At 38.3% G+C, this 17764-nt stretch overlaps 1 protein-coding gene across 3 annotated transcripts in view; it reads left to right on the forward strand.

Moving 5' to 3' along the window:
* Positions 1 to 819: 819 nt before the first annotated feature.
* The window catches only part of dnajc6 (DnaJ (Hsp40) homolog, subfamily C, member 6), a 62727-nt gene continuing 45782 nt past the window's right edge, over positions 820 to 17764 (forward strand). For 2 of the 3 annotated variants that reach the window (XM_041791046.1, XM_041791047.1), the window contains exons 1-2: positions 820 to 1022; positions 9585 to 9744. In XM_041791046.1, coding sequence (XP_041646980.1) covers positions 9732 to 9744 — 13 coding nt within the window. In that variant the 5' untranslated portion in view covers positions 820 to 1022; positions 9585 to 9731. Of the gene's footprint in view, positions 1023 to 9524; positions 9745 to 17764 lie in introns of those variants that run through there. The other variant, XM_041791044.1, reaches the window with a different exon arrangement.

Consider the following 17764-nt stretch of genomic DNA (forward strand, 5'->3'; position numbering starts at 1 on the left):
CCCAACAGTTTTAGGAATCTCTGGATATCTAAAAGCTGTGGCCATGAAAGGCTCAACTTTCTTTTTGTCTTTCTCACCAGCATGCACATAAAAACATAATTACAGGCTCTGCTCCTCCCTTTTTGCGCCTTGATCTTTTCACATCATGTGACAGAAACAGGAAGCAGCAGGAGGATGTGCTAACTTGCACAAAATACAAAATCTGCAGCGGATATTTCAAACACACAGCCTGCTAAAAAACACGCATGCACGCGCACACATAGTAATACTGTCTACATCCCTCCTCTCTTGTCTAATCCTCTCAGATCTGTAAATAAACCCCATGTGCACGAACTTTAGCTCTGCTGTCAGGATTACAGCTTCACTGCTGTGTTTACCTCTGACAGACGGCGCTGTGCTACCGTTTTTGAATGCATAAATCATGATGCAGCGTTAGCATGGGTCTTAAATCGCTGATTCCAGCACAAGAAACGGGTGGTCTACTGTTTTGTGGCTGTATGAAATGATTTAATAGGACTATTAATAGCCATACTACTTCATGCAGATTTCCTGCATCATTTACCCATGATTCAGCCTGTCTCCGAAGTCCATCCCAGGTTTTATGAAGCTTTAACAGGCTCGCTTGCAGCTCCGGCAGGATGCACTAAGCGGCGCAGTTTCTCCTCCACAGATCTATAAACATCCTCACCGCCTCGTGCATTCGGCTTAAACCTCATCCACACCTTCTACAGATCTACCAATCGCCATCACGGCACCTTGTTTGTTGCTCGTATGCCAAAATGTGATTATATGATGATGCCGTATCCTGCTGCTGCTTCAGTAAATTTTCTGACAGGTTAATTTGAAGCGAGTCCGTACAAAGCAGTGTGTCTCAGAGGACGTTTTACGGTTTGACCTTTGACAGGCTGCTGCGAATGACAAATCAAAGGTCGGTGTGAGTGAGCGGAGCCGGCGTTCAAAACGCATTCTCAGCACGGCACGAGACGGCGCTCCCGGGAGAATGGTAGAAACTGCTCTGACAGGTAAATTCATCTGCGAGGGTTTCTTTTTTGTTTCTACTCGGTTCATGTGAGACACGTTTATTGGCTTAGTGTCACATCTCTAACCGGGAAGAGAAGAGAGAATGAGCATCACGATCTGTGTTGAGGTGTTATGTAATATCAGGCTACCTCTGGAAATTCACTTCCCCCCACAGTGCATCTGTGCTCGGCGGACACAGAGGTTAACATCAACATGCACCTGTTTCTAGGGGGAAATAGTCCGTTTATTCTCACTTTAATTTCTGCTAAAACTTGTCTCGCTCTCAGGGCCTCTGTTTTGCTACATGCGCACGCGAGCATCATGAATGACATCATTTGGTTTATTTTAGTTCCGGTGGTGTACATTTGTGTAGCCTGTCTGATAAGCTAACATTTATTGCCCCAGACATGATTTCCATTTCGTTTTCGACTTGTGATAAACGTCCAAATGGGTAGTTTAAATTGTGTGAAGGTTAACTCTTTTATTCCAGCTCTCAGCTGCGGTAACGGCATTTCAGGACACCGAGTAAAGGTGCATTACACCTTGTACGCACATTGATTTCTTCTTTTAATGGGACAGCTTCCTTTTAATTTAAACCTAATCTTGAATGCTCGTGTTTTTCGACGTCATTTATGTTTTTGTATCACTAATAAGCAGTTTAATCTTAAAAAAAAAATAGCTGTGTTCATTCAGAGCTAGCTCTATATTCAGAGGACAGCTCCTCTTGTACCGTCCAATCACACGCCACCACCTGCGTCACGCACGTCACGTCACCAGCTTAACACAGCCTGCTGTGGTCTCATGTGCTGATCATCACTGTCTGAGTCACCTTTGCTGCTGCTCTGTTGTTTGGTGTATTAAATATTGACATATTAGACAGAAATTCAATTTTAAAGTCACAGTGAATTCAAAGTGGAAGTCTGGGGTGTTTTAGCTGGGACCAATCATTGTAAACACTCTGTAAAATAAATAATAATAATATGGTATCTTTGGACTGTCATGCACTAAAGCCTCCACTGCTTTAATGTTTGACAGAGTTAGAGTGCAGTTAACTTTTATTATCTTACTCTTTATAATGCCCTTGTTTTTGTCCTTAATGCACATTATGAGCCTTATAATAGCTTTATTCAATGGTCATAATTTGAGTCAGGTTAAACATAATGTGCTTCACATTCAAGGCTCAAATGATGGACAAAAGTATTGAGCCACATGACCATTACACCAGTAGGGACTGTAATGAAATTGTATTCAAATATATGTAATTTAATATGGACTCCTTTATCAGCTATAACAGCCTCTATTCTTCTTGGAAGGCTTTCTGCAAGATTTTTTTGTGCTTCTGTGGGAATTTTCACTCATTCATTCTGTAGAGCATTTATTAGGTTAGGCACTGATGTTGCATAAAAAGCCTGGCACACAATCTCTGTTCCAGCTCATCCCAAAGGTGCATGACGGGGTTGAAGTCATGGCTCTGTGCAGGCCAGTCCAGTTTTTCCGAACCGGACTCATCAAACCATGTTTTCATAGTCCTTGCTTTATGCACGAGGGCACAGTCCTGTTGGAATAGAAAACGGCCTTCCCAAACCGTTGCCACAGTGTCAGCAGCGTAGCATCGTCCAAAATGTCTTGGCATGCTGAAGCATTAAGATTGGCCTTCACTGGAGATAAGAGGCCAAGTTCAAACCCTGAAAAACAGCCCCATACCATCATAACCCTCTTCCACTGAACTTCACAGTTGGCACAGTGCAGTCCGTCAGGTGTTCCCCCAGCACCCACCAAACCCAGACTTACCCATCTGACTGCCAACCTGAGAAGCATGATCAGTTGTGGTTTGGGATGCAGGAGCCCACTGTGCAGCCCTCTGGAGGTGTCATGGGACTAACTGAGCCAAATACCAGTGAAAGGGGGTTCTTAATTGACAGCCCCAGTGAAATTCAAGCTTTTTGCTCCCAATCAGTCTGCATGGTTGGCTTGTGGGGGGTTAGGGCTCTCTACATGGAGTGCCTGTCCTTTTAGTAATCTACAACTATCTTATCTTAAAGGGGACATATTTTACCCTTTTAAGACAAGTTTATATTGTTCTCAGAGGTCCCCAAAATATGCCTGTGAAGTGTATTTAAGATTTTAAGATTTAATGCCAAATTATTAAAATGTTTTCTTCTTTACAAAAACAGCAGGTCTACACTTTCTGGTGTACGAAGACTTTAAGACACGCTGTGGTCAACACAGTATTGGTATCATCAGATGACAGTTTGAAAAAGTGATCTATGGTGTTGGCAGATATGAAAACATCTTTGTGTGTGAGTGTGTGTGCATGTGTGTGTGTGTGTGTGGGGGGGGTGGTTCTCAACTTGACTTGGAGAGGACAGGATGGTGGATAATGTAGAAAAATCAGGGACAGACTAGTGTAGTGCAGGATATACATAGGTATACAGAGTGTAGTGATGATAATGTGAAACTGTGATTATACTGGACAATATTGTGATTTGCGACTATGATATTATACATAAATAGTATAATGAGTCTACGTGCTTGGTTATCAAGGAAAATGCAGAGAATATTCATAGTTTGAGGTGTGTATTTATCAACTCTAAACATACAGCAGCATAAAAATAATCAGATTTTTTACAGTACTGCTTTTAAAACAACTTTATAAAAAAAGTTTTCCTGTTTTTCAAAATATAGTTCTACAAAAGGCAAATGCAGTGTCCCTATTGTAAACTCAAAGGCCTCTTTGCAGGTGTTCTTGCAAACCTTTCAAGTACTGCTTAATACAGAATAATTGCAGCCTTTTTATGCAATTGCACAGTCTGATATTGCAATTGTGATTAAATTAATTGTGCAGCACTGGAGCATACCCACTTATTATTCTGTCTCCATAGACTATATCTTCCTCTAAATCCCCTCTGATGCATGCAGTTCATGCTGCATTTTTCCAGGAGAAGTGAGGGCATTACCTGCTTTACTCTGCCTCTAATTGATTGTTGCTTTTGTTGGTTGGGTAAGAATGTCAAGGTAAGCTAATCAGATGTAGAGCAGGCGGGTCATAGTTTGCCAGTACTGTCACACGTCTAGCAGTCATATTAGACTGTATAAAGAAAGCTGACCGTGCAGACAGTGGTAGCCCGCTGCTAATAGGGGGATAAATTAAGAATAAACCGACTTCACAAGGCACTGAGACACCACAGGGAATGACATGAGGGAATCCAAGAAAGGAGCCACAGGCCGGATTTGAACCTGCACAGCCCACTTGGAACACTAGCTTTTGTATATGGGGTGTAGCGAATGCACTAGGCCATGTGTACCCAAGATATGAAACCTCCTGATGATATTTGAAGCTTATATGTATTGGCAGAGTTTGTGAATGAATGTACTATAATGCTTCAGCTCACTGGACAAAATGCTCACATGTACCATAATGTTTCATCCTATGAGCATTAAGATTGCAGAGTTTTAAACAAAACCAAGTTATTCATCACCTAGTGAGGTATTAAATACAAGTGGGTTAATAATTTCCAAAATTTCCCTTAAAAATGTATTTGACTGCAGATCTAAATAGCAAAAAATTAACTTGCAAAAGTTGTACTTATTGTAAGAGAAAGAAACAAATCAAAGATACCCTTTATCAGTGCATTAAGAATGCAACAAAATATGAACGCTTCTCAAAAATTACAACTTGAAAAATTAACTTTGCAGTTAGCTACATCTTAAAAGTACTGAATTTTACAACTGAAAACTACACATCTTAGAAGATCAGTTGTAAATGGTTCCAGGCCTTTTTTGGTTAAAGAAAGGGACAGAAAGGAGGCAAACAGGTGGAGAATCTGTGTCGTGCTCAGCTCTACCCCACCAGCACAGATATGACAGCTTTCAGCTCCTAAAGTAGGCCGGCTGCCAGCTCAGTGCTGGTGCTAAACCAGGGCAGCATGGATACCGCTGTTTTTCTGAAGACACATAGCATCAAATGCTGATCTGTTATGATCCCGTTTTTACCGCACAAAAACAAAAATCTTTGGATTACAGGATCACAGATTTAGCCACAGATTCAAGTCCACCGTCTGTCTTGTGGAGTGGGCCCTTCAGCTGATCCAGCAGATTCCTGGATTCTGCTTTTACTGTTATGAGGATAATCATTAATCCTCAGCCTTTCCTCGAGAAACACAGAGAGGAAACAAGGGAAGTAGTGATAGAGACTCTGATATCAGGTTGTAGTCGGTATATAAGGAGGTCAAAACTGCACCAAGTGTACGTAAGGGCTTTAAGGAATTCTTTAAAGAAGGCCTTAAATAAATGCTATAACAATCCCTTTTCCTTGAAGCCCTCTGCCCCCCACATGTATCTAAGAAAAGCTGAGCCCTGCCAGGACCCACACTTAAAAAGTGTTACCTTGCTGTCAGAAATTTACATGAATTTAAATTTTTTCATTGTTGCAATACCAGCAGAATCGGCATATACATACTTTTCTTCCAAATACCTTTATCTAAACTTTAAAGTGTGTGTGTATATACTAATTTGAGTTAAGTCATCCCTCCACCTCAAACAGTCTCTGCCTCCCCTGTGATCTTTTGGCACACCCACTAGGGGGGCCCAGAACTCAGTTTGGGAACCAATGTCTTGGCATGCAAGGGCTATTCACGTTTTATATAGTCCTTAATTTTTTTAGTCAGTTGCATGTAATGAGAAATTGACGTTTGTGATTGTTAATATTACAGTTTTGAATCAAAGTTTCAGAGCCCGAGGTCACTATTGAAGATTGTACATTTTCTCAGAATTACACTAATGTATCTTTATAATTATACTGGCCTAAAAGTGCAGCAGATCTTAACATTTTAAGTTAAACTGGTCATTTTTGCACTTTGTTTGAAAACATCAAATGGGACTGCTGTCGCTCAAACATCTGTTGATTGATTTATAATTTCAGCTCCATTTGTGCCGTCTTTATATTTAAACCTGTGATCATGGCAGAGATTGTGATGCCCTCTCTGCACCTGCAGAGCAGTCATCAAGGGGTAAATATCGGTGGTAGGCATGGTTAGGAAGCAGACAGGAAGCTCAGTTTCCACAATGGAGCGGCAGCGCTCTGCGTCCGGTGACGGAGGGGGTTTCGTTCCTCCCTTTTGGACATTCCGTTCCCGCTGTGCTTTGAGCTCTCGTCTGCTGGACCAAAAGAGTTTCCCAGGCTCATGTCCTCCTTTTCACAACCATGCTGCTTTTCAGTTGCCAGGGGACAAGGCCAAGGAAGGAAGCATGCCATCAGTGGTCAGAGTTGTTTTGTCCCACATTCATTGATCCGGGGTCATTGCACAAGAAATTTGAGCCAAAGTCACAGATCTGGAGCTAAATTTAAGAATGTGTTAGAATTTGGTTGTATTACAAAGAGCCCTTTGACATCCAACGCTATTATTAGTGGAGTCAAAGCTGAGAAAATTCCCCATGATGCAGAGGGAGCTTCCTTTTTCAGACAAAGCATGATGCTGTTGTCTCACAGTGCTAACTACAAGACTGCTGTCTTATTTTTGTCCTCTATTAGGTCAAAGCTGCAGCTCCTCATCCACTATCACCACAAGACTGTAATAAATTCACTCATTAGGAGCCCAGACTCCAAATTTGCTCCTTAAGAATTAGGTCATAGCAAGAAATTAACAAAAGAGCGCACTCATTTCTGTTCTCCACGAAGACCTCTGCTGTTTTAATACATGACTGTGCATTTCAGTACATATATAAATATACAGAATGCACAACATAAAAGATTGCAATAACAATGTTCAATATTGCAATCCTGATACCTCATGCAATAATGAAATAGCCTAAAAAGTGAATATTAGTCTGTAACTTAGATTTTTAGGTTTATCTACTGTTCTGCACATTTTTCATTAGCATTTACAACCTGTCCTTCTGAAACAAATCCAAGAAATATTTTTACCTACCAATAAATTGACACCAGTTAATCTGAGGTTAGCAACAAGCTAACTTTAGCTTTATCTGAATGTGTCCAAATGTTTTAAGAGTTTCTAGCATCCTAAAATGTACATATGTGAGTAAGAAAGCTTTTTAACAATGATTTTTTTGCTCATATCCTGATAATGCTTAAACCATGATTAATAGTGCAGCACATTTATATGACGATCTGTCTTGCATTTTGATAGCGTGACATTTCAGCTTTACGAGTGACCAAAACATGTGTTGATTTAACATCTGTCAAACCATCGAGTGTTTAAATCCAACCATTTGCTGGCAATAGTGAGGGGCTCAAAGTTTCTGTTAAGGCAAAATAAATTAAATATGTGTTTTGATTGATGATTGGACAATTCAATGAGCAAACTTGAAGTCAAGACATTTGACAAACCTAGGAACTACTCCGTGAAAATAACTTAAAAGCTGCAGAGACAAACAATTTTTATCTTTGTTCTCATGCTCTTTATATACTTTACATTAAATTACATTTAAGAATATTTTTCTATAATTATAGAATTTCTCCTTGTGGGAATAAAAGAATATCTTACCTTAAATACAGATGGACAACCCTACCCAGCTTTACTGTACTGAGCTTTTTTACTGAGTTTGCACTCACTGAATAGTTAGGTAAATGCAATATATAACTCTTTCATGTTTCAGTTTGAAAAGACATGGTTTCTATCTTACTGTATTAGTTATAAACAAGATCAAATTGCTGAAAAATTACATGTAGATAGAAATAAATTTACTGCAGTCTTGTACTGAGCTGAGAGTAGCTGAGCCCCTTTAACATAAAGCATGCTGTTAATTGAAACGGTGATATACTATCAACTGAATAAACCTTTGGGGATGCCTTTCACAAACAAGGCTGTTCTGCGAAACGGCTCTTATTTGAGGAATAGTAGCTCCTTTATGAGTTCCAGTTTCCTTTCCTCCATCCTTTGTGATTATTTAGTCCATATTTAAAAAGCAGAACTGTGACAAAATGAAGAGCCATTTGGGAGCCAGCTCTACTGAGCCAAATGATCCAGATCTCTTAAAAGAGATGGATTTCTCATCATGAGTGAGACTGGAGGTCTAGACATCAGCTGGGGTAAGATCAGAGCTTGATGTGCTAAGCGGGGACAAAACCGTACTGAACCAAACCGGACCACTTTGTAAAAAACCGACCATTCATGATTGTTGTGTGGCACCGTTCATCCAAGCTTTTGACGAAGGCATTTTTAATTCCTGCCTGCTGCTATTTCTCAGTATCTTAAACTTTTTTAGCCTATATATTTCACTCTTTTTGGGACACAAGTGGCTTAAGAATTAGGAATGCTTTTATTTTAACACTTTAAATACTTGACATAGTCGTTAACTGCTCAAAACATGGCCTTTTCACTATGTAGAAATCACTACTTGCCCCCCAAAGGGGAGTTCTCTGCTGCTGCATATGTCATTTGCAAAGAACCTATACCGATGTTTGAAATAAAAATTTAACAGATTGCCCATACCAGTACAGTACTGATGACTCCTTTTAGCATTAGACTTTCCAAAACCAACACTCTCTCTCATTTTTGACCACAAACACAGATCAGTTTGCGGTGCTAAATCAGCAGTCAGATGCCCTAGTTTGGCAGCTTTTAACTGATGTGACTAAACAGATAAACATCTGTTACTCACACTGGTTCTCGCCACATTATTCGCCAACAAACTGATGTCTATTGGTAGAGCTGATGTTGGTTTATACTGACATTAAACCAATGCTTTGGCACATCCCTAGTATAAACAGTGTCATATAGTAGGCTTTATTGCAGGCAAACTGCAATATAAGTAATGCTTAATTGACTGTTGGTAAAAATACTATAATACTGGTATTTCTCTTGAATAACTGGCACGTTTTGTGCAATCAGTAGTCTTTAATTAATATGTGGGACTATTTTTTGGGTATCACTTTGACATAATATGGCAGACAGGGATAAGAGTGTTCAGTAGTACTCCTTTGAGTTGACTGTGACATTAACTGACTTTATGATATAAAATATTCATATTGGATGTTGTTTTGTTATAGCATTATTTCAAAAGTTCTTCTATATTGCTCTAGGCGAATTCCCAACTAGTTTTCAGAAACGCCTATGTGAATAATAGATGCAGCACTGACATCAGAGGGTTGTATGTTGGGGTGGATTTCCCTTTTACTCAGTCGGGGACTACAGCGACAGCAGCACAGCAGCAGCAGTATTAGCAGCAGTAGCGTCGTAGTAAAATGCGGAGCTGCTGAGGAAAGAGGAGGCGATAAACAGATACAAGGAGATAAGCAGAAAGAGGGAAAGAGAGGGAGAGAAGGAGGGAGAGACCACTCAGCTGGAAGGATATTAAAACAGAGGAGACCGGTCGTCCTCTCCTCCTCGGACATGTGGTGCACCCGGCAGAGGCAGTAGCAGCACCGGCGGCAGCGGAGGCTGTGGCGGTGGTGGTGCGGTTACGTCGCAGCGTAGCCTACTACGTCTTCTTCTTTTGTCTTTAATTTCGCTGTTTTTTTTTTGGCGATTTTGCGTCCTTCGGTTATGAGTTTGCTGGGGGCGTATAAGAAAAAGACCAGTTACGATGGCTATGAATCTTTGCAGTTGGTCGATAGCAGCGGAGATAGCTTCAGCATCGGCAGAGGGAGCAGCGGCGGCAGCAGCGGCGGCAGCAGCGGTACACTCGCAGGCTCCATAGCGGCCACACTTGGACCGAAGACAGGCCCGCTGAGAGTGGAGGACTGCAGCACCATGGACAGCTCAGGTAAGAGTCCCCACCGAGGCTCCATGCTGACGTGGAGAGTGCCTCAGGACGATGTGGTGACTTTACGCAGTAATAACGTGGCCTGTTGACAACAATGGCTCCAACAGAGAAAGTACTGATGCTATGCACCTCTAGGAATCCCAACTAGGGTTTATAATGGCTCTACAGAAATGTTTACAGTGGGCTACTGTAGGCAGTACATGTTCAGACGTGCCCTGGTACCATTACAGGCTAAAATAACTCTGTCCAGTCCTTTTCACATCTCCTTAGGTTAAGAAACTGCCGTATGAATGCATTTTAGCTCTTTAAAGTATCAAAAAGTCGTTGTAGACATGCATTAACTATGAGGCTACATCAAAACTGTGTTAATATATTCACATGCTGGAGCAAAATATAAATTTAACTGAGTAAATATTATTGAATTATGTTCAGAAACTATTTTAGCAAGCTACTCTGCAGTGTGATGGATCTTTAGTAACATTTTGCACCCCTAAATATCTTTGCATTGCAGATTTGTTTCAAAGTAATATTTTGTCATGGTTTTGGGTTTTGTTGCGTTCGTTTTTAGTTACTTAGGTTTCTTGTGCTCCTTGTGTTTGATTTTTTACCTCCTGTGTTTCCCAGTTTAGTTTTTAATTGTGTCATTTTATAATCCCTCCGTGTGTTCCTTGTTCTCCTGTTCAGTGTTTCCTGTTTTATTTTGTAGTTTTTTTGTCCTTGTGTGTGTTTTCTGGCTTTCCTCCTGCCCTTGTGTTTTTCCCTCCACCCTGATTGCCTTCACCTGTGTCTTGTTTGCCCTCACCTGTCTCATTGTCCCCCCCTGTCTCCCTGTGGCTAATCAGTCCCTGTTTATTTAGTTTTTGTGTTTTCCCTGTGTCTTTGTCAGTTCTTCTGTTTGCTTCATGTAAATCCTCTTGTGAATCCTCAGTGTGTTTTGTATTTTTTAACCTTTAGTACGTTTTGATTTTGTTGGCACCTTTGTTGGAGTTTTTTGTGCCTTTCTTTTTTAGTTTTGTACTCCACATGACAATATTTAGGTTTATATTAGAACACAGTGTCCAGGTTACATCTAACTACTTAAGAAAATACATTTTCAAAACCAGTTTTGCATTTCTTTCTTGATTTTGGGGTACTGCAAGCATGAAAGATAAACACATTTCCTTGTGTCACTGTTGTTTTCAAATTAAAAACGGCCCTCAAATCTTTCTCAAAACTGGTGTTAAGTATCAAAACATCTTTGTAGACATGTATTTAGAAGATGATGATCATTCTAGGTAATATGAGCATACAGTACAGTATTCTAGTAGTGTTGCCCAATTAATCTCTCACAATTGTGATGTCAGGATGTGCAATTACATAATTGCATAAAAGGCAGCAATTATTTTTGTATAGTTAGAACTCAAAAGGCTTAAAAAAATACCTGCAGAAAGGCCTTAAAGTTTACAATTGTGCCATTATTGCATTTTGTAGAAGTGCCTTTATTTTCAAAAAAGGAAAAATGTTTGTTTTTTGGTAAAATATAGTCATCTTGAGAGCAATACTGTAAAAACTATCATTTCATACTACTAAATATTTGAGCTGAGAAATACACACTTCAAAACTTTAATTATTGTCTGCATTTTCCTTGATAACCAAGCAAGTAGACTCATAAAACCATTTATGTATGATATTGTAATCACAATTGCAAATCATTGTTGTCCAGAATAATTGCAATTGCACGCTATTACCAAATTGTATAGCACTATATCCTAGTGTCAGAGATGTATTTTAATATGTATATATAAACACATTGTCCTTGCTAATTTAATGTGAAACATTTTTCAATATTTGGCCTTTGTATTAGGGTTGATCCATTTTCATTTTTTTTTAATAATAGATGCATTTATTTCATCTAATTCCCTAAAAATAACAGGGGTGATTCCCTACCACATCATTTGTAAATCTTCTTGAACAAGACTTAAAATGAAATGACCTTAAAGAGTTCCATGAAAATGTGTATTATTTGCTATCCTGACAGGTCAAAAATGATTACATTTATAGTCAAAAATAATGAAACATTTCTGCAAAATTTTACTTTTAAACAAGGTGTAGTTACATTAAATCAAGGCATACTGACTATAAATGACAAAAAGACAAGTAAAAATTCTGGTAATGATGGAATAAAGGTTACTAAAAAGGTGTAACACAGAAGTGGTGATATACCTGCGCTTTAATTCAGTGTTAATTCTGACCAGCGATCACAAGTGTGATTATTTTAAAATTATATGGCTTGGCTGTGATCATCAATCATCAAATGTACCTCTATTCATAACTACAGTAACTGTGGGACAGATTCCAGTGCAGATTTTCCATGCGAGCATTAAAATCTATCTCATCTTAATTTAAAATAATTGAAGATTTTTTTAAACTTGAAAAACAAGGGATAAGCCCATGTAAAGTAATACTGACCACAAATCTAAAAAGGTTTCAAACTTTTATTAATGAGTTAAAGTGAAGTCACTAAAAATGACCTAACACATTCATTGGCGACACTTTTATCTTTCCTGCAGGACAAATAATGAGTCGTCTGAACAAAGAAAACACAAGGGTTAAAGAAGGTCGTAGTTTCCTCAGAATTGTGTAAGACTGTCACTAACTTCTAAACCTTTGCAATTCAACATGCAGTTAAGAGGTATTTTTATACTTTATATGTGTAAGTATCCAAAAAAGCTTGAACATTCTTATATTGTACTATATAAGATTGTACACATACAAATATAAGCACATAAAATGCATTCTTATGTACAAAATGTATTGAAAAATGTTCAAAAACTAATTTATAGCCAATTTTCGGGTATCTAAATGTTTGTATAATGTAGCACTGTACATTTTTAATAGGGTGAAAATTAAGACTAAGTTCAGAGTAGACATAACTGTATGTTTTAGATATGTGAACTGTTAGCACATCTAAGAGACTGTTTTACCCGCATGTCATTGGTTTATGTAGATATAAGCGTAAAAGTTAATTATTGTATCCACAGATATGAAAATGGCTCCTTCAATTTACAGCCAATATATATTAGCAGAAAATATGAGCCTATAGTGGTTGTAAATATTGGCTGTGTTTATCTATACGTTTATGGAGTTTTAGGCAAGCCCAGCTGATGTCTTTTCTTTGTTAATCTAAATACCTTAGAATTTAATCTGTGTTTTGATGACTGCAGTTTTAAGTGTGAACTACATTTATATATCAGTATTATTATTGGCTAAAATGATGTGTAAATATCAACGAATCGTTAGACATCAAATTTCATGTTTAATTATTTAAAATGTGTTGTCATTTTGCAGAATGGCTAAGCTTTGATGGAAGGTTATATCAGCACAAATATACATTTTATTGTTTATTTATTCCCTTTTACATGTAAGCTATTAATGTTAGACTGTTTGGTTCAGAACGAACTATTATAGGTAAGATGTTCAGTTTCAGTGAGCAGAAGCACAAAATTCAGTCAACAGGCCATGGATGATGGATTAAAAGCCTGATGAGTTGATTAAAACTGAGGAAAAAACATGACTGATAATGACAAAGGTCCATGCCATGATCCATCTGTTTGTCATTAATCTGAAGAAAAAGTGCCTACATGCTCTATTGAATTCATTCATAAGAAGTCATTACTCTTGACACTTCATCCTCATTATGATCACTTCTTTTTTCTCCTCTGAGACAAATTGAGTGTTATGACAGCAGCTTATGTTAGTACTGCAAATACTACTGTTGCCACTAATAGAACTACTACTGCTATAACTTTTAGTGCCATTTTGCTGAGCTAGTTTGCATGTATCAGTTGAACCTATCCTGCATGGGATAACAAAAGGTTGATATGTATCAGACATAAAAAAAAAACAAGAACACCATTGTTCACCACTGTATTATTTCCGCAAGATTGATGAGCCTATACTTTTCACTTTTTTAGACCCATAGGTCCATATAGGCTTAAAAAATCACATGAAATATAAATACAATTGAAGAACAGAAGTATTAAGGAAGTTTCTGTAAGCCAGCCCTATAAGGTGACAGGAAAACTTTATTAATCACGTTGATTATTATCAGTATTAATTTATAGATTATATGTTGTGATGACATAATGTCTTATAAGTGTTAGCGTCGCTAGAGAATTAGCCTACTTACTTTGTAATTACTTACTGTGTAGTGTGTTTATTTTCAGTTTTATCTTCAGCTCTATTTTATATGACCACTGTCTGGTTTTTGTATCCACCTTAAAGCAATATGCAGCTAATAAAGGCTTATACATTTCCACAATTATAGATATTACTGCTTGTTTTAAAATATCATAATTACAGTTATCATAGAGGGAATAAATGGGTGGAGTAGGCAACCCAGTAACTTTGGAAAGTCTACTGTAAGCGTGTGGAGCATAATCATTTAATATTTAAGAAGCCGAAAATGGACAAAAGCAAAGTGCATGATGCCACATATTTACATTTTGGAAATGTGATCTCAAAGGTCATGACTGAATATTAACAGAGACATAGAAAAGTAGATGGTTGATATTGAAATAAACTCAATGATTTTATTATATTTATCCAATTCTGACTGATCTCAATCCAACTTACTTAAAATCAGGGAAATCTAATAATTGGGTAAAATATCTCAATATTACTTGCATACTGATCTTTGGATAAACGGCATTCACACTTAAATATTTGTAGATTGCTGTTTAAAAATAAACTTAAACTTTCAACTTTAAGCACTGGCTGTATGTACAGATAAGATTGTGGAGTTACAGGCACAGATCTACGGCAGCTTAGGTCTTTTTGTTTGTGTATCCCCATTCCTTAAACTTTAAAGTGTGTTTTAAAGATTAAAGTCCTTAGATATCCATATCAATATTAGTATTGGTTAAAAAAATGTAAATAACTGTATATTAGATATTGACAAAAATCCAATGTCTTGCATCCTTCTGCACTCAATGTTTACTGAGTTTGACCCACATAAAGTCCCTCTGCTTAACCCATTATCTGTCTGTCCGTCCGTCGTTTGATTGTCGGTCTATCTGTCCATCCATCCATCCATTCATGTATCTATTAGACATTTAGTCAACCAGAGAAAAACTTGGTCAGCTGAAATTACACCCCAACATTGGCCAATCGATTGGCTGTTCAGGTAAAGAACAAAAAATAGAAAACAGAAAACCTGCCCTTCATATCAAAACCAGTTTAATCTATGAGAGGCTCCACATTGCATCCCTTTTGTAGTCTAATATTCTTTAAAAAATAATATAACAAGCTTTATGAAGCATTATTTATTATTTTCATCCTCATTATGCTGTACTAGAATAAAAGCTGACAGACAATCAGCCTGCACCTTCCATTAACCATATCATTTCCATGATTATGGCATCATAACTATTGAGCATCATATCACCCTCAGAATATCCTCAGATACCTGTTTGTATTAATTTATTTTGTTAACTTTTAAGAGGATCTCTTGTTTCAGCCCACAGTTTGTAATTTACAAGCATATATCAGACAGCATGCAGCGTTTATTTTCTGGAGTGAAGGGGAAAAAGTCAGTGGGGCTTAATGACCAGAAGACAAACGGCAATATGTACATTTTTATGAGATGATAAAGGGACTAAATACTTGCAGAGACACTCTCAGCACCACCTCAATATAATCATCCTGCATCTTTGTGTCAAGTTTAAGATGAGCTGTTTCAAAGTTATTTACAGTGTAACCACTATGAAACAGTCAGAATATAACATGCTCTTTACATCTGTCTGCCTACCTCTTTATCTAACTGTAAATTTGTATATCAATGTATTTTATTTATGAATTTGTGTGTTTTCATTATTTATGTAACTATGGGACAGAGTCCAAGAAAAGTTCCCCTTTTGGGACATGGACATATAGGCCTATCCAATCTTTTCTTATCTTGTCTTAGGTTTTCTTGTTTCTAAATAATCAAAGGTCCAAGTTGAGAACATCAAAGGGTCAGATTAGGAGAAAAGACGGCTAATTAAACAGATCTGGCGTCGAGTGTATCCTGCGTTCACCTCTGCAGAGCTCAGTGGAGTCAGCCCGCCTCCTGGGATGAACACTGCTGTGAAACAAAAGATGGGGAAGGTAGGAAGGCAGGTCAGTGAGGGAAGGGTGGTAGGGGTAGTGGGCTCCAGTGTCAGATGTCTGTCTGGTCTGCCAAGGCTTTTTTTTTTTCTTTTTTTTGGATGTCTCTTTGATGTGTGAGTCTGTGGGCCCGTCCCTGTCTGTGTCTGTCCCATTCACACAAAGCCTGATACTGTGGGTTAAAGGTTGGCACTCCAGAAACAGAGAGACACATTCAAACAAACCATTGATCTCTCTCTCGCAAAGCCAAGAGCTCTCGTGTCTGTTGATGGCCCTGCTTTCTCTCTTCTGTGAGCAGCTGGGCTTTGCTGCTGGATTACCTGCTTGTTTCTGAGCCTCCCCTGGTGTTTGTAATAGCAGCGTTTGTCACTGTAACTGGCTCTGCAGTCTGCACACTCCCACTTCCATCTGGCCGCAGAAAGAGAGGCACACAGACAAACAAGCATGCAGATTAACACAGATATGAAGAAATGGAGCTGAGGAGAAAGGGTGCCGTAAAAAGAAATTCATAAAAGGAAGATAAAAAGAGGCAGTGCAACATTTAAGACCCAGGCGGATGGGGTACAATAACAAGAAATAAACAAGATAATTGCTATTGTTCTGATATGATTCAATAGGGTAACATGACACACCAGATAAGCTGTTTTACATATCCATGGCATGGGATTTATCTCACATCCATCTGGGAAACAACCAATAGATGGTGTTTGGGAAGGGCAGAATCTTTAAAAGAAGTCAGAGTGTGATTATGCTAATGTTTTATATGTTACATTCATTACAATGGAGCAACAAAATATGAGAAATTCATAATACTGAGAAGTAAACTACATGATGCAAGTTTGATAGACAACTTCTAGCATTGTTCATGATCAGTGAAGCCAGATGGTAAATCAGACCTTTTCCAAAGCTTGTCAAGAGAAGATCAGAAAGATCTTTTCCACCAAGAAAAGCTTTCAGTGCAGTTCTTTACTCTTCATTTAATAGAGAAGCTGCTGCTATAGCTGCATTAATACTGGTCTCTTCACCGGCCACCATTGTTCACAGCCTTTAGTTGCTATAAAATGAAACTATGCTCAATTTGCAAAAAGACAGTATGTTTATACATGTTTGCAGAAGACCTTGTTGAAACAATAACAAGTGCGACTCATGACCGGCAAGAAAACACTATAAGTTTTGTACAAAACATCATCATACGTCATCACGTACACGTAAAGTAGGAAGTGCTGTGAGAGGCAGCGGTCCAGATCATATATAGTATATTGTTTTTTGATGTGTGCGCTTTTTACTACATTTCTGCAAAAGAAGGAAGGATATTTCTGGATAAAAACTAACTCTGGGACACATTGAATGTGGGATATGTTAGTGTTACGCCTCCGGTTTCATATGCAAAAGAATTATGGCTCTATCTCATTTGGTTGCAGTTCTACCTGCGGGTAAAAATAGATATGCATTGGGAGCGCCGGCACTCACGCAGGTCTTAAAAGGCAACATGATGCTGATTGGTCCGGTTAGTCTCTTACCATGGAACAAATGTTACAGCTTGAAACTTTGCAAGATGGATCAGCCTGATGACAGACATGGAATCTGGCTAGGTCTAGGAGGTGATTCATAGTCATCCCCTTGAATGTTTCAACCTTTTAATGATTTTATAAATCAGTAATGCTCAATTTAATATGGCTTTTTGAGCAAAAAACACCCTCTTTAGTGTAAAAGTGAAAACAGATTTCTTCAAAGTAATGTCAGTTGACCAAAAATATGTGATGTAAAACAAGTAACGGCATAAATATTCACCCCCTTCAAGTTAATATTTAGTAGATGCACCTTTGGCTGCAATCACTGCACTGAGTCTATGTGGATAGGTCTCAGTAAGACTTGCACATCTAGACACTGCAAC

Source organism: Cheilinus undulatus, linkage group 7 (assembly GCF_018320785.1).
Source record: "Cheilinus undulatus linkage group 7, ASM1832078v1, whole genome shotgun sequence".
NCBI lineage: Eukaryota > Metazoa > Chordata > Actinopteri > Labriformes > Labridae > Cheilinus > Cheilinus undulatus.